The sequence below is a fragment of the Carex rostrata genome, chromosome 32 (genome assembly GCF_964058835.1).
Source record: "Carex rostrata chromosome 32, lpCarRost1.2, whole genome shotgun sequence".
NCBI lineage: Eukaryota > Viridiplantae > Streptophyta > Magnoliopsida > Poales > Cyperaceae > Carex > Carex rostrata.
The window spans coordinates 2994470-3022313 of NC_135949.1; the positions used below are offsets into that span (position 1 = coordinate 2994470).

Sequence of the window (27844 nt, forward strand, 5' to 3'; positions counted from 1 at the left end):
GCATAACCTTGGGACTCGTGATTTTCTCTCTTTTGTTTTAACAAAAAAAAAATACCAGTGTTCCTATGTAAAAAGTAGGAACTTTTTAAATGAAGTCCGACAAATAGCAATAAAAAAAAAGAGGGTTAACTCTATGCTAATTAAGGTGGCTTGGAGTGTTGTATTAGGGCTGTAACAATTTTTTTTTTTACTATTTAGAGACACTATTAGTATGTTTCAAAGATCTTCAATTGGAATGTTGGATTTGCAACGACAATCTTTTCTTTTCTTACGGAAACACTACTAGTGTGCTGTAAACACGTTCAATTAGAGTGCTGTATTATGACTACAAATACATATTTCTGTTGCCATACACTATGAGAGTGTTGTTAAGATCTCATAGTGTTGTTAAGATCTTCAATTGAAGTATGTATTAGAGTTGCAACTATTTTTTTCTCTTGTCATATTGAGACACTATTACATTACTGTAAATACATTCAATTAGAGTGTTTTATTGGGGTTGCATTTACTCTATTCTCATGCCATATGGAGACGTTACTAGAGTAATCAAAATACCTTCAATTGAAGTGTTGTAGTAGGGTTGTAATTAACATTTTCTCTTGCCATATGGAAACATTATTAGAATGCTACATATACCTTTAATTGAAGTGTTGTATTAGAGCTGCAACTACTCTATTCTCTTACTATATGATGACATTACCAGAGTAGTCCAAATACATTTAATTGAAGTGTTGTAATTAGAGTTGAAATTGTTACAGTATAGTGCATGCTAGAAGGTACATTTAAAAATTTACTGAGCGCCACATGCAATCTTACCATAACATGTAATCATTCACACGCAGTTTATGAATCATGTTACACACATGATCTAGCAGAGTGTTATAGTTCATACCTTGTCCTTTCGCGAGATGACGGGCTTGGGTGCCACTAGTTGCATCTTCGCGATCCGCTCGCTCCTTCTCATCTTCCCAAACTAGGGAAACCAAGTGGGTGTACACCAGGGGATAGTTGAATAACTAGCTCGCCTAACTGCTAGATCAGCGGACCAGTCCCAATCAATATCACGCACGGCTTGATCGATCTCCAACAGTAGGTTTGGATAGATCACCAACACCGAATCCCCAATCAAAACACCCAATGGATCTGATCCTCAATCCCTGTGCAAGATCAAACACTTGATCTTGCGTCTCAATCAATCAAGCAAGAAAGAAGGAAAAAAAAGGAGAGATCAAAGAATCTAAATCAAGAATGAGAAGTACAAACCTCAACGGATCGATCTAGATCTCAACAAGTAGATCAAGATCAAGCTCATCAATCGGATCACAAATCGATCGGAACCAAAAGGGGAGGTTCGGTCAGATCCGGTACTAGGCAGATCGGCTAAGAGGAGAGGTGGAGCAACCTATGGCTTGGCGGTGGCAGCCGAGAGGAGGTGGCACGAATCGGCCTTGAGCCGATCGGCCAAGGGGAGGCAGAGCCGAGGTGATTGGGCTCAGGTTGTGGCGTGGAAATCGAGGTGAGGATCTGGTGGTGGACCTGTGGCGGCGGCGCCTAACTGGTGGCGGTGGCCAACGGTGTAGTGGTGCGTCGGCCAAGGGAAGAGAGAGAGAGATGTGAGAAGAGAGAGAGTGAATGCTTGACAAATGAATTGCTTAGATCAAAAGGGTTAGCTTGGATTAAGGGATGAGGCCTTTAAATATGATCCATTAATTACACAAATATCATTGTAAATATCTAGCTCTCAACATGATAATCAAGGCGTATTTGGTAATTAATCATGACTTTGGCCTATTGGACCAATGGTGCATCCAAACTTAACTTAAGCAACAAGCAACCTACCTTTCCCTCTCATATTGTTGACCAGGTCAACGCTTACATCATCAGATCTGGTCAACCACATTTTGACCAGATGCTCACGAGTTTGACCAAGTCAAACTATCTCATCTCTTCACTAAAATAGTAATAACTTTTGAACCGTAAGTTCAAATCGCGTATACCACATATCCACACGCTCATCTCTCAATTCTCTATCTCATAGTACAATCTAATTGTACTAAATAGCAGAATTGATAATCCCCATTATATGTTTACTCCAGTTAAACATAAATATCCTTATACAGTCGAATAAGATATTTGTACCAGCAGGTGTACAGACATGATTTGACTAATTCCTCATCTAATTAAATCATTTAGTGTACAAATACTTGCACAATAGATTTAATCGAACCTCCCACTACTTTCTAATGTGTGTAATGGTATTCAATATTTATTCATCAGCCAGTATGATAAGTATTCCTGTGATATGATGTGCAACAGGTAACTATATATCAATGGCATCATAAACTTGTATGATGAAATGACTAGAGCCCTTGGAGGTGTGAACCGCTTGGATCCGTATCATGTTGGCAATGAGCTTCTGGTCTCATTGATCAAGATAGACATCTAGCAATGCTTCTTGACTACCCAAATGTGCAGACGATATGTAACTGGACAGTATCGTTGATCCAATATAGACAGTGTATAACATTGCCTGTGTCGTATCCAATATTACATGATATATTTAGATAAGCTTAGGATAGGATTGTGTCATTCCTGTACACTCATCCATTTTGTTTCTTGATCCGTGAATCATCGTATACTTGTGATCAGCCAGTTTCACAATGCATGCTGTATAATCTGATTCTATCAAGGGGCCCAATAGATATCATCACTCATACACATTCTTCCTGATGTATATGAGGGATATTTCCTTTTTGATTTCACATGCTTCATTCCACGAGTTTATACCTGCCGAGAAGACACCGTTGTAACCCCTTTTTACAGAGAGCGGTAGGTGCCAACCACAAGCCATCAATGACACAAAAACACAGAATCCATCTGATGTTTACATATGGTCACATCCAATATCATATAAACTCTTATATGCATCCATAGGACATTAGAGTGGAAACCGGTCCACTGTACTAATTCCCATGCTAACCTCGTGCAACTAGTGTCCCTTGCTAATTGCTTGGATTAGGGATGTTTAGAGGATATCGCTTTAGTTCCAGCAAGTGAATTAAATGGTGTCACTCTCTAGGAACAAGCTGAATTGCTTCAGCCATCATATGAACCAAAACCATAGAGTCAAAATCATTTGCTATAGGACATTAACTCTATCAGAAACTACCATCTTCTCTTGCCATATGGAGACACTACTAGAGTGTTACAAAGGCCTTTAATTGTAGTGTTGTATTAGTGTTGCAACTACCCTGTTATTTTGCAATAAGGAGACACTACTAGTGTACTACAAAGACCTTCAATTGTAGTATTCGATTAGGGTTGTAACGACCCCTTTCTCTTGCCATATAGAGATACTACTATAGTACTGCAAATACCTTAGTATTGTATTAGGGTTGCAATCACCAACTTCTTTGACCATCTGGAGACACTACTAGTGCACTGCAAAGACCTTCAATTGGAGTGTTGTATTAGGGTTACAACTACCGTCTTCCCTTACCATCTGGAGACACTACTAGAGTGCTACAAAGACCTTCAATTGGAGTTGTATTAGGGTTGTAACTACCCTATTCTCTTGCCCAGTGTTTTAAAATGCGGCCGCATATGCGTATGCTGTCGGCAGCCGTGCTCAGAATGCCCATGCGGTTTTTCCATGCGGCCGCATATGCGGTCCGAATATGCAGTCATGCGGACTGAAATATGCGGCCATGCAGTCTTCCATGCGGTTTTGATAATTTGATTGTATTTTAATTAAAATTTATATTAAAAAAATCAAAAAATTATTGTTGGTTATGTTATTATGTAAAAATAAATTCAAATATATGAATATGAATATATATATATATATATAGAGATGGGCTATGGTGCATTGCAATGCATAGGCCATGGTGTGCATTGGACCATAAATCACCGATTCAAAGTCCAAATGACCGATCCAAACCGTTCATCTTGTTCTCCATATTAATATGTACTTGGAGATCAAATTTTACATTTTTTGGAATTTTTTTACTATTTATTAAGCCATTTTGAAAATCGCTGATCCAACGGTGACTTCTGATTTTACTGTTCCAAACAGTCACCGTTGGATCAGCGATTTTCAAAGTAGCTTAATAAATAGTAAAAAAAATTCCAAAAAATGTAAAATTTGGTCTCCAAGCACATATTAATATGGAGAACAAGATGAACGGTTTGGATCGGTCATTTGAACTTTGAATCGGTGATTTATGGTCCAATGCACACCATGGCCTATGTATTGCAATACACCATAGCCCATCTCTATATATATATATATATATAGGAATATGCTAGCATGCTATGCATAGCATAGAGCCCCTCCATGCAACGCCTTGGATTTCGACTTTTCAAAATCCTAACGGTCGATCCGAACCGTTCATCTTGTTCTCCATATTAATATGTATTTGGGGACCAAATTTTACATTTTTTGGAATTTGTTTACTATTTCTTTAGATTTATTGGAAATTGCTGTTTTCAGCAAATCTGGACCATAAAAAAACAGCGATTTTCAATAAATCTAAACAAATAGTAAAACAATTCCAAAAAATATAAAAATTGTTCCCCAAACACATATTAATATGGAGAACAAGATGAACGGTTCGGATCGACGGTTAGGATTTTGAAAAGTCGAAATCCAAGGCGTTTCATGGAGGGGCTCTGTGCTATGCATAGGATGCTAGCATATTCCTATATATATATATAGAGAGATAGGCTAATATGCTTTCGGTAGCACTTCGGCCGAAGTGCTACCGGTCCAATTTTCAATTTTTAAAATTCAAACGGTCGATCCAAACCGTTCATCTTATTCTCCATATTAATATCTGTTTGGAGACCAAATTTTACATTTTTCTGAATTTTTTTACTATTTATTAAGCCACTTTGAAAATCGCTAATCCAACGGTTTTACTGTTTTGTGCAGCCACCGTTGGATCAACAATTTTGTAAAATACTTAATAAATAGTAAACAAATTCATAAAAATGTAAAATTTGGTCTCCAAGCAGATATTAATATGGAGAATAAGATGAACGGTTTGGATCGACCGTTTGAATTTTAAAAATCGAAAATTGGACCGGTAGCACTTCGGCCGAAGTGCTACCGAAAGCATATTAGCCTATCTCTCTCTCTCTCTATATATATATATATATATATATATATATATATATATATATATATATATATATATATATATATATAGAGTATGGCTAACGCGCTTCCTCTAGCATATGGGCCGAAATGCTTCCGGTGGAAATTTGAAATTTCAAAATTCAAAAAGTCGATCTGAACCGTTCATCTCCTTCTCCATATTAATATCTGCTTGGAGACCAAATTTTACATTTTTCTGAAATTTTTTACTATTTATTAAGCCACATTGAAAATCGCTGATCCAACGGTGGCTTAACAAAACAGTAAAACCATTGGATCAGCGATTTTCAAAGTGGCTTAATAAATAGTAAAAAAATTCAGAAAAATGTAAAATTTGGTCTCCAAGCAGATATTAATATGGAGAAGAAGATGAACGGTTCAGATCGACTTTTTGGATTTTGAAATTTCAAATTTCCACCGGAAGCATTTCGGCCCATATGCTAGAGGAAGCGCGTTAGCCGTACTCTATATATATATATATATATATACACATGAATTTTTATTTTAAAATCCGCATATGCGTCCGCATACCGCATATGCAATATGCAGTGGCCTTCCGCATGCATGAACAAAACCGCATTTTAAAATACTGCTTTTGCCATGTGGAGACACTACTAGAGTGCTGCAAACACTTCCAATTGGAGTGTTGCATTAGGGTTGCAATCACCATCTTCTCCTGCCACAGAGAGACACTACTAGTGTGCTGCAAAAACCTTCAATAAGAGTGTTGTATTAGGGTTGCAACGACCCTATCTCTTGCCATAAGGAGACACTACTAGAGTAGCATAAATACCTTAGATTAGAGTGTTGGATTAGGGTTACAATGACGCTCTTCTCTTGCCATATGGAGACACTATTGGAGTGCTGCAAACATCTTCAATTGGAGTGCTCAATTAGGGTTGCAATCTCCCTCTTTTTTTGCCATATGGAGACACTACTTGTGTGCTGCAAAAACCTTCAATTGGAGTATTGTATTAGGGTTGCAACTACCCTCTTCCCTTGCCATTTGGAGGCACTACTAGAGTGCTCCAAAGACCTCCCTACATAGATTCTTTACTTTAAGAAAATACTCACAGTCATGTCACCTTGGGAGATGTTCATCAGCTCCCTCTCGAGCAGTTGCAGCCAACTTGTGTTCTTCCTTGAAAACAACGAGGCAAAAACATCCCATGCCTCTTTTGGTGTCTCCACATCTTCAATGTAAGATAGTAGGCTCTTGTCCACCATAGCCTTCAACACGAATAATGATTGGCCCGCCTTCACCTTCCACTTCTTATAAGCTCGGATTGAATTTGGTGGCGGTTCGATCTCATCGCCACCGACAATCTCCCATAGATCTTGCCCCTGCAGATATGACTTAATACACGTACACCAGTCTCTATAATTATAATTATTCAGTTTCTCAATCAAACCACTTATGCCACTCAAATCTGACATTTCGACATCACGACATACTAAGGGGTTACACAAACCTCCTAATCAGCAGGACCTTCAACACAACAACAAACTCACATGTTATCTGAACCTTCTAGCCAACAGGACCTAACCTGACTCTGATATCACTTGTTGAATATTAGACTATCTTCTGTACACAACACTACTTGATATATTTTTTATTCTCTAACTCTCACCTTTACAGCTGCTCATACTACCTATTTATATACATGTAATGTCGGTTCAATTTTTTCTAGATTGTACTTGATACAATATACTACTACAAAGTATTACTTTCTAGTATATTCTTATATACTGCTGAATTCATAGACCGGTGTAGATAAATATTAAATTAGCATTTTTCTAGAAGCTTCTTCATTACCAACATAAGAGTCGATTAAGTAGTTTCTTCAATAATCCAGAACAAATTTGGTTGGGCCTTTTTCGGGCTTTTACTGGAGAATCCATTCAAAGTCGGTGATGTAACTTCAACACATTATAATAACAATTAATAAACTATGCGACATCACAGAATTATTATTTTGTAGGTTGCACTTTTCTAATTTTAGGTCACATTAAACTAAACTAAGCAATACAAACTAGCTAGTGGAATGGAATTATGGCTACAATAGCTTATCCAATAATAGGAAAAACTATAAATATAACACTAGAATTAATAAAATAAAAAAATAATTTTATTTTACCAGTTTTAATTTCTTTGTGTTTGTAAGTTCCTAAATCATATCAAATATCTTTAAGTCTCTCTCTCTCTCTCCACCATTTTCATACATGCATGGCGTCTCTCCCTTCTTCCAAAAGGCACAAAGATCTTCCTGACTAACTTCACTCTATTTATACTCAATTTCTTAGATCTGTAACAACAGTGTAGAACAGAATATTCTTTTTCCCTTCCCTATGTGGCTTTGAATAAGCTGTACCGTACGTACTTCATCTCTTCCATTTTCTATCTAAATTGTTTGTAGGGTGAAGTTAGACCCAAGTGCATCTGACAAAGTCAAGGAGGTTTTCAATAATATCAATGCAAGGCGTATTGGCATTTTGAACGCTCTGATGAAAGGTATATTTTTCGTTGACTGCCCATTTTTTTTTTGTAAACTTAGTTTGTGGTGTATTCTTATTGTACTTGAATTTAGGGGCATAGCACTGAAGATACCTTTAATTTGAAATCAATCATCTTTTGCAGTATTGTTGCTATCAAGTATTGTGGTTATAATGGTAATTTTAATTAACATTTTATTTAAATATATATTTGTTCTTGCAGATTTGGAAGTTGTTTACAATGAATGTGATCCAGGTGAGTGTTATTTGAATTTATTATGCAACGACTTCTACAAAAATTTGCATGCATGTAGCTATTTGTGAAAAACAATGATATAAGTGGAGTTTACTATTTTAATTAATATCAGTGAAGGAAAGTTTGTGTCTTTTTGGGCTCACAAATACTACATGGGTAGTAAAGGCGTTTGACTGGGAGAGTCCATTGAGCATTCCTGAGCCAAAGCTAGGCATTCTTGAGCCAAAGCCAATTTCAGGAATTAATTTTCTTCGAAATAAAATGACCAAAGAAGCATGGGCTTCCTCTGTTGCAGTGCACAGTGATGGCTGAATTGTATTGGCTGAATTGTTGGTGCCGTTGCAACGTTTACAACAACCCTTATAAATTGTTAGCAAATCATTAATCATGCCAATTAGTTTCCTCGTACTTACAAACAAGTAAGCTAATAAGCATAATGAAAAACAAGTAAGCTAATAAGCATAATGAAATAATGTGCCTAAGGAAAAAATTAGTCATAACCAGGATTCTAATGCTTACTTGATTATCATTAGTATTATAAGAAAAGAAATGTTACATTTTAACACATTAGTTTCATTCAATATCTCAAATTGTTAACCATCAAATTTTGGTATGCTCTTTCATCAGAAAAAAAAAGGACTCAAATACAATTAGTAACCATATAAAAGGCTTATAAATAAGTATAAAATGAAGGAATCATGTATGCCTTACCTATCAATATCAAAGATAGGCATTCACCTTTCATGCGCAGTTGGTAAACTGTGTGTGACAAATCATGATAATGGGCCTGGGCCGAACGATCCGTATAATAAAGTCATAATGTTGTCTATTATTGGACGTGATTACAAGAATTTAGAATAACTGTGCAGAATTCAATTATGTTTGGACTTATTTTAAATAATAGTCATCTTGAGTTGTTTGTGTTTTCAACAAGCTCCCAATAATGTTACAAATAATGTTGTATTCTTAGTGCTGACTGCTGTGTTTGTATGTACGTCTATAATTGAAATGCACATTTTCAGTTTTTCCATTTATTTATTTAGGTCTAAAATTGAAACCCTTTGCTTTGAACAATACATGACTAATTTCCTCCTGATAAAGTCCAATTCAAATAAAAATTGAACAAAACATGAAAATAAAAGGTTCAATTCTTACTAAACTTTGAAACAAGCTCCACAATATTTCCAAAGGAACTACCACCCTCTTTCATGGCCTCTCTGGCCTTGTTGCTCCATTTCTGTGCATTTCTCCTGTACTCCTCACATCTCTCTCCTTGCATCACCTCTTTCACACACCTCTCCACCTCTTCTCTGCTCAACAATCCGGCACCGTTTCGCCGTGTCCTTACTCCAACCTTCCATACACATTCCACGTATTTTGCATTCATCGGTTGATCAGCCCACTGAGAAAATGCCACCATTGGTACCCCAATACTTAGAGCCTCAATAGTTGAGTTCCATCCGCAGTGCGTCAGAAAGCACCCGATGGCCCGATGGGCCAGAACATCCAATTGTGGGCTCCATGTAATTATAAGGCCTCTTTCCTTCGCCTTGTCTGTAAAACCTTCGGGTAGTTTATTCGCCTCGGAGGATCTAACTACCCAAAGGAAAGGTATATTACTGTTGAAAAGGCCGTAAGCCAGCTCGGTCATTTGGACCGGGTCCAGGGATGATAGACTGCCTATGGCAATGTACACGACCGACTTTTCGGGTTTGTTGTCAAGCCAGGTCATGCACGGAGCTGTGTCTGGTTTGAAAATGTGAAATCCATAAGAAGTGTCCGATGGAATGAGCTTGTCTACGTATGAGGATGGCACGGTGGGGCCGATCGTCTTCGCTCGCCAGACAGAGGCCATGTAATCTGCTTCCTGCTTACAAAATTTTATCCATGAGCTATATGTGTTTCATAAATGAAATTTACTATTAGTGTGTTTTATTTCAGATATTAAGTTTGTGATCAAAAAATGATGAGGCTATGGTACTATGCATAGGGCTAATATTGGTTCATGGACCAATATCTTTGTTTTCAAAATTTAAATAATCAATTAGATCAGTTATACACAAGGTTCTAAATAGCGATTATAGCGCTATAACTTTTAAGGTCCGAAAAAACTATAGCACAATCATAGCTAGCTATTTAGAATCATTATAAAAGAAAAGCGATTAATAGCACTATAACTTTTGAGGTCTGAAAAAGCTATAACAAGCTATTTAAAACCCTAGTTATACATGATCTTCATATGAAAATGTACTTACTATTTTATATTTTTTAATTATTTAATTTTTTTTAGATAGGTAGAATATCACTATTTTTGAATAGTCTATGATTTTTAGATGAAGCAACTTTTTTATCTATCTAAAAGAAATAGTAAAAAAAAAAATATAAAATTTGATCTACAAGAACATTTTCTTATAGAGAGATCATGTATGTTAATTGTTGAACATTTGAAATATATAGACTATTTGAACTTTAAAAATGATTATATTAATTTTTGGTAGGGACCAATCAGCACTATGCATAGTACCATAACCTTGCCCTTAAAAAATCACACATTTAAAATATATCTGCCAAAATTGTCTTTGTCATAAAAAATGAAAGTAGGTTGAATAGGAAAGTGTTAGTGTGTTACCCCAGTTTCTAGCTCATAGAAAGAATTGATCAGCACCTCATCTGCCTTGTCCAGATCCAAAAATTGTTTGGTCAACAATTCGAAATATGCCGGGTACACACCGGGTTCAAGAATAAACGAAGGCAACTCCCCCAGTTCAAGCATCGGCAAACCGGTCAACTGAACCGGCCCTGCCCGAACCGGCATCTCGAGTTTTCCCTCCCAAAGTTGACCATAAACTGCGTCGACCGCACATGATTGAGTGAAAAATGCAGCTGTGGCTGCACCAAACCGCCTCGCCACATCAGCTCCCCATGGCATGAATGTGTCATAGATGACAACATGTACCGGTCGACCGGCAGTTGATTCTGTCTCCATGAGTTGTTCAAGTGTTTTAGAACCAACCAACTTGAGCTGAGCCAAGTAATCTTCGACCGAAGTAACTTCTGTTACACTTTTATCGAAGCCATCAGAAATCGTTGCAATGTGAACTGCACCGACATCTGGTTCGGTTGAGCCGAGAACTGATTGGGTGACGGCTAAAGTTGATCGGAGGCCGTGGTGGGCCAGCCGCTTGGCGAATTGGAGCATTGGATTGATGTGACCTTGGCTTGGATAAGGCAGGAGAAGCGCATGGGGGCATTTTCGGAAATCTTTATCATCTGCCATTATATCACTATTCACTGATCTCTCTTGAATGATGTATAAGGTGTGCTTGTGGCTTTATGAGGGGTTGCATTTGGTAAATATGATGAGAGGCTAGGATTTATACAAAGACAGATGTGATCCAGTGAGAAAAGGAAGAGAAATTTGAATTTGCACCCTCTAAAGTAATGAAACATGCAAGAAATAACTGGAGAAGAGTTTTTGTATTTAATCTTTCTCAAAGAGTAAAGTTATATGTTATCTCAGATATATAGCCTTGAGATATTTCTAACCCCTGATTACATTATTGACCCTAGTTGAGTTAACAGCGTGAGTCATACTAACAAACAAGGAAAATAAGGAGGTTCTAGAAGAATAAAACAGAGGTGCCGTTATGCATCAGTGATTAGATGTAGCTGAGTTTGAGCAATTCCTTTGTGCTTCAACACATCCTTTTAAAATGAATAATATTTAGTTTCACACTTCTATTCCCTTATATCTCCACAGCTATAATAAGATTGTATGCGGGTTTTCCGCTAAGTATTTAAACACTTCTAAAATTAGAGGGTCCATGTTAAATAAAGAAGGTGATAATTATTTAGAGGTTATACTATGGTTCCTACTAATTATTTATCCATACAAAAAAATTTATCATGATATACGTATACGAAGTGATTATTCAAGTATTTTTTTACATAGATATAAATATTCTAGTGTATAAGTATAAATACTTGTAATATTTTATATTAATATTTTCATATGTCAGTTAGTGTCATATGTAAAAAATACTTTCAAGTATATTTATAAATACTTGTGTGACGACGAGCTCGAAAGTATGTCATCGTTGATCTCATTTGAAAGAAAAAATTACGTAAAAGACGCTCGTGGTTTTAGATTTATAAAATTCCTTATAGATCGTCAGAAATGTTGACGAGATTGAATGAAGAAAAAAAAAACTCACCTCTAAAAACGTGTATGGTCCCATCATGTAATTTGAGATTTGGTTGGAGAGAGAATTATTTATGAAAAAATCATTTATTTTATAAGTATAAATACTTCTTTTTAGGTATAAATACTTATGTGCATGGATATTAATACTTTACAAAAAAAATTAGTGCTGAAATTTTTGTAGTTCCCAAGACAGTTATGAAAGTTAAGTGCGGAAATAAATAGAAGATAGAGGTGCAAAGACAATTATCATGATCTTTTTAAAATATTCGTATCCTGGAAATTGGAACTTCAAATCACATCTTTATCAAAAATAATAAATAAACTATATGAACCAACTTTTTCTTATGTTGAGGCCATCAAGCAAGCTAGCTAATGGGCTAGCTACATACCCAGAAAAAAATGGCTTTCCTTACCAGAAATATACAAATTTGCTTCGCTCAGTAACAGTCACAAACTATTCGTTTGTCACGGGATTATGCGGGATGGGATTGTATGGGTTCGGGAATCCACTTTTTTATTTGTAGGAACCCATACGTACTCGCAGGAATTATTATAGGAATGGATTGAATGGGTGTTCGGTTGTACCGTGGGATTAGTTGTAGGAAATTTAATTTTTCTTTCTAAAAATATATGATATTATACAATTTTTTTATTTATAAAATTATCAATAATGTAACTAAATAAAAAATCAAATAATTACATTACTTATTAATTTTTATTTTATAAAATATAAAATTATTTTTATAATTAAATAAGAAGTGTCTAATGAAATGAATATGCTATTTTCTTTGCATTCAATGCTCCGAAAATAGCAATTGTATTTATGAAAATTGGGTGGTTGGAAAAAAAAAATAGGATAAAGATTAATTAATCGATCTAAACTTTGGAAAAATTCAAACACCTCTACATGTACGTATGAAGCATAAGAAAATAGCTCAATAATTCTCATGCCACTTCTCATTCCACTTCCATATACACATTTAGCTCAAGAAATGAAAAATATGGATCATTTTTACTTGCCGAAAAAACAATTATCACTTTGAATATACAAATAAGATTGCCTCTAATATAACAATAACTTCAAAATCCAAATTATTAAATGTGACATAAAAGTATATTCCAAGTAAACTGAACTCTGTCACTTTTGAAATATCCTATTATCTTAAACATAAGTGCATGAAATAAAAATCAGTACTTGAAACGCAATTCATAGTAATACATATAAATTTAGCATATTACACCTTTAGCTATAGAAATAAATGTAAATAAAAAGAAATATGAAAAGAGTCTCAGGAAAAGAAATTTAAAATTGTAACACGTAACAAATGATTTTATTGCTTCACTTCTGCTCAATCTAGCTTGAATGCACTTGAGGTCAGCTCCAGAATACCTACCAGTGGTACCGTAGTCTGTACCAGTCCATGATTTCTTACCAGAGTTCATGCCTGCTGGTTCTCCAAAGCCGATAGTACCGGACCTCATACCAGTGGTACCGGATAACATGAAACTTTCAATCAGACATTCAATTCATATGCTATGTTATGACTGTCAAACTACCTTGGATCACCCAACCATATGTTTAAAAGACCAACTTGACCTTACTTGAAAAACAAAGCAAATTATATTAAAATAAATTGTATTGCATATGCATCAGCTGCATACGTGCTCCACACTACCAGCAGGTTTAAAGATTTGAACCCAGCTTATATGAGACCAGCCACCATACATGAACCACATATGGACATAAAAAGACTAAATGTACGTAACACCGACTCGATCGGGCAAGTGCTACACAATACATAACCAAGGTGACACTGAATTTTTCTCTTTCTCAATACATCTTGCGTCAGTGTTCTACCCCTTAGCAGTAAGTATGCAAATATTTTTGTTGTTCTGGGACATTTAGTTTCCCAAAGCTTGAAAAAAAAACCCATTTTTACCTTACCACCTGTTAGCATGACATCGTATGCGTGCTTGGCCGTGTATCAACCCGACAGGCCCTATTTCCATATCAATGAATCTTGACCAGAGCTTAGAATCGGCACACTGTTCAGAGAGGGCTGCAGCTCCATGATAGTTGGCAAGGCATCATCTAAGGATAGGAGTTCGAGGTCTCAAAAGTCCGTCAGATGGTCTTCTCCAACTATTCTCGTGCCACTTGTCGTACCAAAAAGATAGAATTTCCATCCCTTATTATCTAGGCCACGCACCACTGGAACAGTGCCTGAAGTTTCAAAAGGTGAGACCAAAATCAGCTCGAAGTGTACTGGTACCGCATCAGTACATTCTCTTTTAAAAAAAATGAACTAGTAATCAACAAATTGACCTTTTAGTCAAATGCAATAAAACACAATGGTGAAATATAACATAATTGTATCCTTAAGTAAACCTTGCCAATTTGTGCCGATCAATTTTTTTATATAAGGAGGTCAGTTTATCAATTTTCAAGTACTGGTACATGCAGGGCAATTGTATACATGCATCTATGTATGATGTTATTTCTCATTTTGAGAGCTAATTGTGGTACTTTTCACATTTTTCAAAGGTGGCATGAAAATTTTTATTGACAATGAAAACTACAATGTTTTCTAGGAAACAAATAAATGATAAAATGCCAACTAGGTAGGCATGCAAGATGTTCGATGAAATGCCACAAAGCAGAGAGAAAAATTAGCATCTAATTTTGAATGACATTGGAGATTGAAATTTGTTCAATAAAATGCTACAACGCGTGCAAGGCGGCTCAACTGGGTAGTGAGATCAATTTGTTGTGTTTACCTTCGTTGGAGAAGTTCTTCATCTTCATTTTCGTTGCTAATTTTTTTTCATCTTTTCTTTGGCTGAGAAGTTAATTTTTTCGCTATAGCTTCTCGCAACTTTTTTTTATCGCTGAAGGAGAAATAGAGGTAGAGAACTGAGAACGACCGACTTCATTATTTTTTTTCCATCTTTTAACACTGTGGTGGGAACGGTTGGGAAAGAAACCGCGAGAACGGATGGCAAAAAAAATAGACCTCCGAACGCTGTTGGAAAATAACGTTGAAATATCGTCTCGACCCCATTGATTCCCACTAAATTTTTGTCATCCGAACACGCCCCAGAGACAAATAAACTTTTGCTGAGAAAACATAACTTTTTTCCCAAATCTATAGAAAATAATATTTTTCTTTTCTAATTTTGCTCATCTACCCAATATAAATGGTTTAACATTTTGCATCATTAGTAAATTAAATTTTGGTATTGTCTTCAACTTTTTTTTTCTTTGGCAATTTTATTCTCTCAAAATCTTACATATATGTTGCATCTTACATGCTTTCATTTTTGCAACAAATCATCATATAATTAATGGGCTTGAGTCTAGGACGAAATTATCCCCAATGGCAATTGTTAGCAAACTTCTTTTGTAAAATTGTTTAATTAAACTTTCTCATAGATATTTTTAAATGTATATCTTTTGGAAAAATAAAATAAGGTTGGGCATTTTTGAATGTTAGTATGCGAAAAGTCTTGAACTGTGGTTTCGTGACAATGTATTTTGGAGAAGAAAAGTAAACCAACTATTGCCAAATTTTTTTTATCTATAACAAACAAGAAAGAAATTCACCCATAACTAAAATTTCAATATATGTTATCATTTTAAAAAAAAATACCGGATTTATCATTACTAAGATTTCAACCGTTGAAAAATTTCGCAAATTTGGAATTATAACAGTACCTCTTAATTTTTCGGCAGGTTGAAATCTAAGAACCATTTTGAGCGCTAAAATATTCAGTAGTTCTGGTAGAAACTAAAATTTGCGGAGATTGATGGTATGGATGGAATTTTTCTTTTATTTCTACCAATGAAAGAAAAAATTGGCACCAATTGGTCTCGGTCAAAGCTTAATTTGTATGTCAAATCTCACTAATCTATTGGTAGCGGTCAATCCAATTGTCTGAAAACATTTGCTTTGGAAATGCTACAAGTAGAACCATACAAAAGAAACGCTACACCATTTTTTTTTTTTTTTTAGATAGGTCTTCTATTTTATTTAATATTATAAAGGATTTCAATTTGAAATTTGAAATCTTACAATACATAAACTCATCAATTGTTAGCAAATCAATTGTTAGCAAATCCTTTGCAACTGATCCTATCACAACCTCATCAATTGTTAGCAAATCATTGATCATGCAAAGTAGTTTCCTTCCTGAACTTGCATACAAAAGATGATTTATTTTGAATTACGGTTTAAAATTAAAATGGAGAAAATTGAACAATAAAATAATAGATTAAATTCTTTAACAAGGTGCATGCAGTTTAAACGTAATTTTAAACCCAACAAGTAAAATACTAAACAAAATTCTGCTAACATTGCAATTGAGTGTTCTCCATGAGAAGGGGAATAAAAACAAATTAGGAAGCCATGGGAACTTGAAGGAAACACAAAATGGACAAAAAGAAAAATAAATTGGGCCTTAACCAAACTGGCCCAAATAGCAAAGTCATGATGTTATCATAATAGTGGGCCTAGGCCGAACGATCCGTATAATAAATTCATAATGTTGTCTATTACTGGACTTCATTAATTAAAAGAATTTAGAATAACTGTGCAGAATTCAATTATGTTTGGACTTATTTTAAATAATAGTCATATCTTGAGTTTGCTTGCGTTTTCAATAAGCTCCGAATAATGTTACAAATAATGTTATATTCTTAGTGCCTTCCTCTGGGACTGCTGTGTTTGTATGTACGTCTATAATCTTGAGTTTGCTTGCATCACCTCTTTCACACACCTCTCCACCTCTTCTCTGCTCACCAATCCGGCACCGTTTCGCCGTGTCCTTACTCCAACCTTCCATACACATTCCACGTATTTTGCATTCATCGGTTGGTCGGCCCACTGAGGAAATGCCACCATTGGTACACCAATACTTAGAGCCTCAATAGTCGAGTTCCATCCGCAGTGCGTCAGAAAACACCCGATGGCCCGATGGGCCAGAACATCCAATTGTGGGCTCCATGTAATTATAAGGCCTCTTTCCTTCACCTCGTCTGTAAAACCTTCAGGTAATTTATTCGCCTCCGAGGACCTAACTACCCAAAGAAAAGGTATATTACTGTTGAAAAGGCCGTAAGCCAGCTCGGCCATTTGGACCGGGTCCAGGGATGACAGACTGCCTATGGCAATGTACACGACCGACTTTTCGGGTTTGTTGTCAAGCCAGGTCATGCACGGAGCTGTGTCTGGTTTGAAAATGTGAAATCCATAAGAAGTGTCCGATGGAATGAGGTTGTCTACGTATGAGGATGGCACGGTGGGGCCGATCGTCTTCGCTCGCCAGACAGAGGCCATGTAATCTGCTTCCTGTTTACAAAATTTTATCCATGAGCTAGTTACTATTAGTGGGGGGGGGGGGGGGGGGGGGGGGGGGGGGGGGGGCTATCAAATCAGTTTTTACATTTTTAAAGTCTATACAGTCAGTCAATCCAAATCCAAATCGTTTAACATGATATCTATATTAAAATGTCTTTGAAAATTAAATTTTATATATTTTTTAATTTTTTTTACAAAACTATTGTTTTGCAGTGGTTCAAAATTATTTGAAATTTTTTTTTTGTAAAATACTTGTAAACAGTAAAAAAATTCAAAAAAAAAGAGTAAACTGCCAAAGGAAAGATATATTGCTATTGAAAAGACCGTAGGCCAGTTCGGCCATTTGAACAGACACGTATTCTCCCAGGTACCTGACTTGAAAAAATTGAAACGGACGGCCCAGATTTAATATCAGCCAGTGTCTGTTCGGAATGGAGGGGACAGTATTATTTGTGCTTTGAAATTCGTGCCAAGTTAAAAAACCCAAACTTAATTGGGCCGTCCGATTTAATTGTACTCAGTCAGGTAACCTGAGGGGATGCGAATTCGCCATTCGGACAGGGTCCAGGGAAGATAGACTGCCTATGGAAATGTACACAATTGAGTTTGTACTTTGTAGGTTTAGTGTGAAGCCAGGCCATGCACGGAGCCGTGTCGGATTTGGAAACGTGAAATCCATATATAAGAAGCGTCAGATGGAATAAGGTTGTCTAGATACGAGGATGGAACGGCGAGGCCAATTAGGGGTGTCAATGGTCCCTTTTTAGCCATTTAATTACCCGACCCGTATCGTATTCGATAAGGCGGGTATGGATAATTTTTTTTTTCATTAGCTTATTGGGTATGAGTAAGAATTTTTTTTCGTTAAATAAATGAGTAAGAGTATGGGTAATGACTATTTCGTACCCATTACCCTATAGGGTAATTATAAAATCCAAATATATATTCAATTCAATTTCCAACCCACTTTAATGTATATTTAATTCAATTTCTAACCCACTTAAATGCATATTTAATTCAATTTCCAACCCACTTAAATGTATATTCGTGTTTTTGAATTTTTATTCTTTATAAAAAATAATTCAGTTGGAATTAATTGCACATTTATTTTATTTTTTATTAGAAATGCAATTATATATGTGTTAAAATGAATGAGTTTTTGATGTTTAATTTGTAAAATATAATAAAACTAATTATTATACTAGTATTGTCCGTTATTCACCCGCTACCGTTTCGTTACCCGATAATATTAATGGGTAAGGGTAGGGCAGGGTAAGATCAATTTTTAATGAGTATGGGTAGGGTATGGGTAAGGTCAATTTTAATGGGTATGGGTATGAAAATGTCTCCACCCGACTCGTACCGTACCCATTGACACCCCTAGGGCCAATCATATTCGCTCACTAGACAAAAGCCATGTGTTTTGCTCCCTGCTTAAATTTGAGTCCTGGAGCTAAATGTGTTTGATAAAAGAAATTAATTACTACAAGGTGTTTTATATTTTATTTGATATGTCAAGTTTAGTAATTAAAAAAGGAGGAGGATGTCGTACCTATTATGCATATATAACACGGATTGGTCCACATGAATCAGTATATTTCTTTTTAAAATTTAAATAATTTAAATAAAATTGAACATTACCTTTATATGAAAATATAGTTACATACTATATTTTACAAATTTTTCATATTTTTTTAATTTTTAGATAGATAAATCACAATTTTTTAATGGTCTATAATTTTTAGATCAAGTAATTTTCTATTCATCTAAAAAGATAGTAAAAGTAATTTTTTATTTAAAACAATTGATTTATAATAAACCGAAGTATATTAAGAAATAAACTGGGATAATAAGAAAGAAATAAACCGAAGTATTTAAAGTGATTAAGGAATAAACCGGGGTGGTCCGGACCAAATTTATAATATATAAAAGTTTAGTCGGTTCGGTTATTTCGGTTTTGAAAATTTTCAAACTGAACTGAAGTTATAATTCGGTTTTAAATAACAAACCGAACTGAACCATTAAACTGAAAGAATTGTACCATTTAGTCCGAACTAATTTGATTCATTCAAAACCGACTAAACCAAACCAATGAACAGGTACCAGCTAAAAGGGTAATGGAAAAATTGAAAGGGGAAGAAAAACAAATGAAGCCAGGAAAACTTGAAGGAAACACAAAATGGACAAGAAAATAAAGTGGGCCTGGCCTGGCCCAAATAATAGTCATAATGTTGTCATAATAGTGCGCCTGTTTTCTTCTGTTTTCAACTTATTTGTTTGCGTTATTATAATTGAGATAAATGTCCCCGCCAGAATTACTAATCAATAAAAATGGAACAGATACATGCTACAGTTAGTAATTAATGAATAAAATATAACTGTATATCTCCATTCTAAGCACGTTGGGTGTCCGATCCGCCAACGGCTACGATTGAAAGTTGAAATTTCAGATTTAATCTCAATCCTCCAATTACGTAATACGTCTTCTTTTGATTAAATACATCTGAATCATATGTAGAAGTCTAAATTTAACTAAAAACATACTCATTACACATGCCATCACACTATGTATTACAATTAAAATTAAATAAATCTGAAATTTAGCAATATAATTTGTTTCCTTATTTCTCTCTCCAATTTAGCAATATAATTATATTTCCTTATTTCATTTATTCCTTATTTGTCATGAGAGTGAATTTTTTTACTAGTTAAACTAATTTGATTAAAGTTAAGTCATTAATATATCTGTATTTAGTATTTGTTATGAAATGAATTCACAAGAAACAAGCAATCTGAAAATTAATCTTGACATAAATTTGAAATAAGGTCAACAAATATTCAAATTTACAAAGTCAAGTTTAATTTAGCATTAACCATGACTTAGTTTAATCTTTTAGTTCATAGATTTTGATAGTGCCTTTTGCAACTTAGGCTTTAATTTGTAACTTCACATATTTATATCTATCTGTTATTTATAATTCAATATTTATTGCTGCTAAGTTATTTCTTTGTCTAGATAAATTTAATATATGATTCTTCTTATACATAATCATAACTATATAAAATAAATAAAGAAGGATAATAAATCTTAGTTATTGCAATATCGCGTTGACAATTCAAAATAGCAATAAATATTTTCCTTCCAATAATTCACTCTTGATTGTTGCATCCCGTTGATTATTCAAGATGGCAATAAATACATCAGTTTAATTATTGCATTATGATTAGTCAAGCTTTTCATCAATCTGTCCACATATAGTCGCAATTAATTACAATTGCCCTTAATCAATTTTCTTACTAGAGGGTAAACAAAATTTATTTGATTTGACTGTTCCGTTCTAAGAATTCTGCTAGAGGTAAACAATTAAATCTCAATTTGCAGAATTCGTTTATTTTTCATTTCTAATATAAATGAATAGGTAACACGAGCTTTGTTAAAATAGATATTATGATTTTTATGAAACACTTTTACATAATTTTTGTGTAAACTGGCAAGTATATATAATAATTTTTGCATCTCGTTGATTATTCAAAATGGCAATAAATATTTTTCTTCCAATTCACTCTTGATTATTGCATCCCGTTGATTATTCAAAATGGCAATAAATATTTTCCTTCCAATTCACTCTTGATTATTGCATCCCGTTGATTATTCAAAATGGCAATAAATATTTTCCTTCCAATTCACTCTTGATTATTGGATCCGCTGACTATTCAAGATGGCAATAAATACATTAGTTTAATAATTGAATTCTAATTAGTCAAGTCTTTCATCAATCTGTCCACATATAGTTGCTATATATTCAATCGCAATTACCCTTAATCAGTTTCCTTACTATTCTTCTCTAACAAGATCATTATTGCATTCCCTTTCATTTATCTTTCACAATCTATTGTGGACACATTACTTATTCTACATATTCAATTATTCTTCTATACACATTTTTTGTGTACCTTATATGAGCATGATTCTTTTCGTTGTTTCTTGATCTACTTATCAATTACAATCGCTCTATATCAGTGTTTTATTATTTTGAGGTAAAGATTTTAACATAGCAGTTTTCGCTTCATGCAACACACAGACTATAGAATCAGAATAGTGCTGCATATATGGTTCGAAGTTTCATACGTTGCATGAAGCCATAACTATTCTGTTAAATCTTCCCACTAACGAAGTAGCAAAAAATTGTGTTGTCGATTTAAAAAAAGGGCCCGCTATGATCAGCATCGCAGGCCTTCTATCTTGCTACTTGTTCAACAATTTTCAGACAAATCTGTGATCCAAAAACTTGCACCGACTAGAACCATACTATTGATGTGGTTCCATCTATTTTTCTAAGAAAAAGAAAAATAAATTCCTTTCCCATAAATTGAATTTATTAATTTCTAAAACATAAACAAATCCATATATATATTCTTATTGTATGAACACAACTAATATTCTCTTATGAATTCTTATATATTCCTCTAATTACTTTCAAATCATATAATTTCAACATAAAACCAAATATTTCTTTAAGATAATCAATTACCTTTGTTAGTTTATTTCATGTTCTTTCTTGGTACTTTATTTTTTATTAATTCTTTTGAAAAATTGAAGTGTATAGTTAGGTTTCCTATATATGTATATTTTTCTTGGGCTTTAATTAATAGTTGAAAAAGAAAGTTAAATAAACCAAAATATCAGTTTTATCTATATTATACTTGTTAGCGAGCACATAGAGATTCAATGAAATCAGGTATTAATTTATGTTGTTATCTTTTATTATCTCCTGCTGACCGAGTTGCCTATGATGCTGATAGCGGGTCCTTTCTTTGAAAGTGCAACAAACGACTTTGTGCTACCAATCTGTGAAATGATTTAATAGCGTGATTGTAATTTGAAAAATACACACACACACACACACACATATTCAATTATTAAGCACGTTGGGTGTTCGATCTGCCAACGGCTACGATTGAAAGTTGAAATTTCATATTTAATCCCAGCCCTCCAATTACGTAATATGTTTTCTTTTGATTAAATACATCTGAATCATGTATAGTAGTCTAAATTTAACTAAAAACATACTCGCCACACATGCCATCACACTATGTATTACAATTAGAATTAAATAAATCTGAAATTTAGCAATATAATTTGTTTCCTTATTTCATTCATTCCTTATTTCTCCCTCTCCAATTTAGTGATATAATTATGTTTCCTTATTTCATTTGTTCCTTATTTGTCATGAGAGTGAATTTTTTTACCAGTTAAACTAATTTGATTAAAGTTAAGTCATTAATGTATCTACATTTAGTATTTGTTATGAAATGAAATCTCAAGAAACAAGCAATCTGAAAATTAATCTTGACATAAATTTGAAATAAGGTCAAAAAATATTCAAATTTACAAAGTCAATTTTAATTTAGCATTAACCATGACTTAGTTTAATCTTTTAGTTCATCGATTTTGATAGTTCCTTTTGCAACTTAGGCTTTAATTTGTAACTTCACATATCTATATCTATTTGTTATTTATAATTCAATATTTATCGCTACTAAGTTATTTCTTTGTCTAGATAAATTTAATATATGATTCTTTCTATACATAATCATAACTATAAAATAAATAAAGAAGAATAATAAATCTTAGTGGTGAAATACATATCATACAAGGCGATCCTATAAAATATATTAGAAGTTCTATTTGTGTTACACTGCTTAAAAGAGAATTAGTTGATCTATTTAATATCCTAATTTATAACAGTATTAAATTAGAAGTTAAAAAAAAACATTTAAGAAAGATAAAATCGTATTTAGAAAAAAAAATTTATGTTCTCAATGATCTAATTATTGCTATCAAAATAACACGCGCGTCTCCCTATTTAATATGCCATTTAAAAATGTTATTGTCATTTTGTCAAAACATAATAATGAAAATATGTTATTTTGTATGAGATTTTTTTAATGTTATCTTATAATATAATCCGTTGCAACGCACGAGCATGATACTAGTAACTATACATGCATATGCTTGTATTACAATTTTTTTAAAAATTTAAATCAATATTGTTCTTATATACTTGGTGCCTCCCTCTATAATTGAAATGCTCATTTCCTTCTTTTTTTTCCATTTATTTATTTAGGTCTATAATTGAAACCCTTTGCTTTCAACAATACAGGACCAATTCACTCAACTCCAATTCAAATAAAAATTGAACAAAACAAAACAAACATGAAAATAAAAAAAAATAAAAAAATAAAGGTTCAATACTTCAATTGTTACTAAACTTTGCAACAAGCTCCACAATATTTCCAAAGGAACTACCACCCTCTTTCATGGCCTCTCTGGCCTTGTTGCTCCATTTCTGTGCATTTCTCCTGTACTCCTCACATCTCTCTCCTTGCATCACCTCTTTCACACACCTCTCCACCTCTTCTCTGCTCACCAATCCGGCACCGTTTCGCCGTGTCCTTACTCCAACCTTCCATACACATTCCACGTATTTTGCATTCATCGGTTGATCGGCCCACTGAGGAAATGCCACCATTGGTACACCAATACTTAGAGCCTCAATAGTCGAGTTCCATCCGCAGTGCGTCATAAAACACCCGATGGCCCGATGGGCAAGAACATCCAATTGTGGGCTCCATGTAATTATAAGGCCTCTTTCCTTCGCCTTGTCTGTAAAACCTTCGGGTAGTTTATTCACCTCGGAGGATCTAACTACCCAAAGGAAAGGTATATTACTGTTGAAAAGGCCGTAAGCCAGCTCCGCCATTTGGACCGGGTCCAGGGATGATAGACTGCCTATGGCAATGTACACGACCGACTTTTCGGGTTTGTTGTCAAGCCAGGTCATGCACGGAGCTGTGTCTGGTTTGAAAATGTGAAATCCATAAGAAGTGTCCGATGGAATGAGCTTGTCTACGTATGAGGATGGCACAGTGGGGCCGATCGTCTTCGCTCGCCAGACAGAGGCCATGTAGTCTGCTTCCTGCTTACAACATTTTATCCATGAGCTAGTTACTATTAGTGTGTTTTATTCCAGGTATTAAGTTTGTGATTAAAAATTGAGGAGGCTACGGTATTATATTCAATCTATTTGTTTTCAAAATTCAAATAATTATTTAAATCAGTTATACTTCATATAAAAATGTACTTGCTATTTTATATTTTTTACAATCTTTTTATTATTATTTTAAATAGATAGAATATCACTATTTTTGAATGGTCTATAATTTTTAGATCCGCAATTTTTTATCTATCTAAAAGAAATAGTAAAAAAGGTAGAATTTAATCTAAAAGTACATTTTCTTATTGATATTATGTATGCCGAAATTTTTTAGTTAGCACCTCCAAAATTTGAAATTAAACAACCACAATTAAAAACTCCAAATTTTAGTTTTTACCACCCACGCGGACTAGGGAAGCACACGAATTTTTTATTTTGGTGCGCACCCTCAGTATGCATACTAAATTTTGTTTTTTAGTTTTATTCTGAATTGTTTGAAATTTTTGGACTATTTTATTTTTTTGTTCCATTCTATTTTGTTATGTAGTATTTAGAATTATATACACACATAAAATTTGACGGTAAAATTGTAGAAAATAAAACACACTTGTTTAACAAATAAAATTTTGGACTAAATTTGACTAAACATTACTACAACAAATTATACGCACAATCTGTGCAGTGTTTTGTACCAAGTTGGTGCACAAATTGCTAGAAATTATATTTCCAATTCGATGAACGTACATTTCATATATACTACAAATTATACAGAGAATAGAAAAAAAATTGTCTAAAATTTCAAATAATTTATAACAGAGCTAAAAAGAAAGTTTGGTGCACTTCTCCAGTCCGTGCATCAAAAAATTTAGTCTGCGGACTGGGAGCATGTGGGTGATAAAAACTTAAATTTAGAATTTAATTTGAGTGGTTGGTTATTTAATTTGAATTAATTGAGGTGCTAACTAAATTTTTTTCCATCATATATGTTGATTGTTGAACAGTTTAGATGTAAGACTATTTGAACTTTGAAAATGATTATATTAATTTATATGTTGATTGTTGAACAGTTTCGATGTAAGACCATTTGAACTTTTGAAAATGATTATATTAATTTATAGTAGGGATCAATCAGCAATATGCATAGTAGTCTAAAAAATCACACATTTAAAATATATCTGCCAAAATTGTCTTTGTCAAAAAAATGAAAGTAGGTTAAAAAGGAAAGTGTTAGTGTGTTACCCCAGTTTCTAGCTCATAGAAAGAATTGATCAGCACCTCATCTGCCATATCCAGCTCCAAAAATTGTTTGGTCAACACTTCGACATATGCCCGGTACACACCGGGTTCAAGAATAAACGAAGGCAACTCCCCCAGTTCAAGCATCGGCAAACCGGTCAACTGAACCGGTCCTGCCCTAACCGGCATCTCGAGTTTTCCCTCCCAAACTTGACCATAAACTGCGTCGACCGCACATGATTGAGTGAAAAATGCAGCCGTTGCTGCACCAAACCGCCTCGCCACATCAGCTGCCCATGGCATGAACGTGTCATAGATGACAACATGTACCGGTCGACCGGCAGTTGATTCTGTCTCCATGAGTTGTTCAAGTGTTTTAGAACCAACCAACTTGAGCTGAGCCAATCTTCAATCGAACTAACTTCCGTTACGCTTCTATCAAAGCCATCAGAAATCGTTGCAACGTGAACCGCGCCGACATCTGGTTCGGTTGAGCCGAGAGCTGATTGGGTGACGGCTAAAGTTGATCGGAGGCCGTGGTGGGCCAGCCGCTTAGCGAATTGGAGTATTGGATTGATGTGACCTTGGCTTGGATAAGGCAGGAGAAGCGCATGGGGGCATTTTTGGAAATCTTTGTCATCTGCCATTATATTACTATTCAGTATTCACTGATCTCTTTTGAAAGATGTATAAGCTGTGCTTATGAGAGGTTGCACTTGGTAGATATGATATGATGAGAGGCTAGGATTAATACAAAGACAGATGTGAACCAGTGAGAAGCAGTGAAAAAAGGAAGAGAAATTCAATTTGAATTGGCATCCTTTTGAAATATTCTTACGCTAGGAATTGTCACATCTTTATCAAAGATAATAAATAAAGGGCGAATTTCACGTATACCCTCAAAAACTTCAATATTACAAATTTCTCCTCTAAATTTTGAAATTACATATTTTCCCTCTAGACTTCAAAAACTCACATATTTACCAATTTTATTGTCTGCTATATTAAAATACATTCTAAATTTATAAAAGATCTAGTCTACTCTTTTATTAAAAAGCATAAAATGCTCATATGAGAGAGAAATACGTAATATTGAAGTTTTTGAAGTGTATACGTGAAATTCCCCCATAAATAAACTATATATATTAACCAATTTTTTCTTATGTTGAGGCCATCAAGCAAGCTAGCTACATATCCAGAAAAAAATGGCTATCTTACTAGAAATATACAAATTTGCTTCGCTCAGTAACAGTTACAAACTATTCGCTTAGAGACAAATAAACTTTTGCTGAGGAAACAGAATTTTTTCCCCATATCTACAGAGAAGAATCTTTTTCTTTTCTAATTTTTCTCATCTACCCAATATAAATGGTTTAACATTTTGCATCATTAAGAAATTAAATTTTGGTACTTCTTCAATTGTTTTTTTTTTTTTGGCAATTTTTTTCTCTCAAAATCTTGCATGTTGCATCTTACATGCTTTCATTTTTGTAAGAAATCATTATATAATTAATGGGCTTGAGTCTAGCTAGGACGAAATTATCCCAATGACAATTGTTAGCAGACTTCTTTTGTAAAATTGTTTGATTAAACTTTAATTTCTCAATAGATGTTTTTAAATGTATATCTTTTGGAAAAATAAAATAAGGTTGGGCATTTTTGAATGTTAGTATACAAATAATCTTGAACTGTGGTTTCATGATATTGTATTTTGGAAAAGAAAAGTAAACCAACTATTGCCGATTTTTTTATCTATAACAAACAAAAATGAAATTCACACTGCTATATTGTAGTGTTCTATCACACTGCTATTTTTTTTTTAAATGCAACCTATCTAGAATCCTATCCACACTGCTATATTGTAGTGTTAAATAAAATTTGTCTGGATATTTCTTAATTCATGAAAGTAAATATTAATGATTAAATGGTTTAGATACACTTGAATTTAATTGTTCCATAGAATTGTATTGGCTGAATTGTTGGTGCCGTTGCGACGTCTATAACAACCCTTATAAATTGTTAGCAAATCATTAATCATGCCAATTAGTTTCCACGTACCTAAGGAAAAAATTAGTCATAATCAGGGTTCTAAATAGCACACTTTCGTGACATTATAGCGATATTATAGTGTTTTTGGACCAT

General features: G+C 34.1%; 3 protein-coding genes and 1 pseudogene across 4 annotated transcripts; 1 reads left to right on the plus strand and 3 right to left on the minus strand.

Moving 5' to 3' along the window:
• The first annotated feature begins 7385 nt into the window (after positions 1–7385).
• LOC144547795 (PHD finger protein ALFIN-LIKE 7-like) lies at positions 7386–8219 on the plus strand. The gene is made up of 4 exons (XM_078296487.1): positions 7386–7411; positions 7576–7670; positions 7875–7907; positions 8020–8219. Exons 1-4 carry the CDS (start codon positions 7386–7388, stop codon positions 8217–8219), a joined length of 354 nt encoding a protein of 117 aa, XP_078152613.1.
• Positions 8220–8922: 703 nt separating this feature from the next.
• On the minus strand, positions 8923–11312 carry LOC144547900 (UDP-glycosyltransferase 74F2-like). Its single transcript, XM_078296581.1, has 2 exons — positions 10537–11312; positions 8923–9774 (listed from the first exon to the last, which is right to left on the minus strand). The coding sequence occupies exons 1-2, from the start codon at positions 11182–11184 to the stop codon at positions 9052–9054; spliced, it is 1371 nt and encodes a 456-aa protein (XP_078152707.1). The 5' UTR covers positions 11185–11312; the 3' UTR covers positions 8923–9051.
• LOC144547902 (UDP-glucosyltransferase UGT13248-like) lies at positions 8923–26425 on the minus strand (annotated as a pseudogene). Its single transcript, XR_013509178.1, has 3 exons — positions 25706–26425; positions 23644–24448; positions 8923–8999 (listed from the first exon to the last, which is right to left on the minus strand). The product of XR_013509178.1 is annotated as a UDP-glucosyltransferase UGT13248-like (transcript).
• On the minus strand, positions 16848–17447 carry LOC144547796 (crocetin glucosyltransferase 2-like). Its single transcript, XM_078296488.1, has one exon. The coding sequence runs from the start codon at positions 17445–17447 to the stop codon at positions 16848–16850; it is 600 nt and encodes a 199-aa protein (XP_078152614.1).
• Positions 26426–27844: the final 1419 nt, after the last annotated feature.

What these genes read in the sequence shown, in the direction of transcription:
- LOC144547795 (XM_078296487.1), top strand. Translation starts at nt 7,386, where the DNA reads ATGGCGTCTCTCCCTTCTTCCAAAAG. An exon ending in TTTGAACGCTCTGATGAAAG is followed by an intron (nt 7,671 to 7,874) that starts GTATATTTTTCG and finishes TTGTTCTTGCAG; the next exon opens with ATTTGGAAGTTGTTTACAAT. An exon ending in TTACAATGAATGTGATCCAG is followed by an intron (nt 7,908 to 8,019) that starts GTGAGTGTTATT and finishes AATTAATATCAG; the next exon opens with TGAAGGAAAGTTTGTGTCTT.
- LOC144547900 (XM_078296581.1), bottom strand. Translation starts at nt 11,184, where the DNA reads ATGGCAGATGATAAAGATTTCCGAAAATGCCCCCATGCGCTTCTCCTG. An exon ending in TCTATGAGCTAGAAACTGGG is followed by an intron (nt 9,775 to 10,536) that starts GTAACACACTAA and finishes TTTTGTAAGCAG; the next exon opens with GAAGCAGATTACATGGCCTC.
- LOC144547796 (XM_078296488.1), bottom strand. Translation starts at nt 17,447, where the DNA reads ATGGCCTCTGTCTGGCGAGCGAAGACGATCGGCCCCACCGTGCCATCC.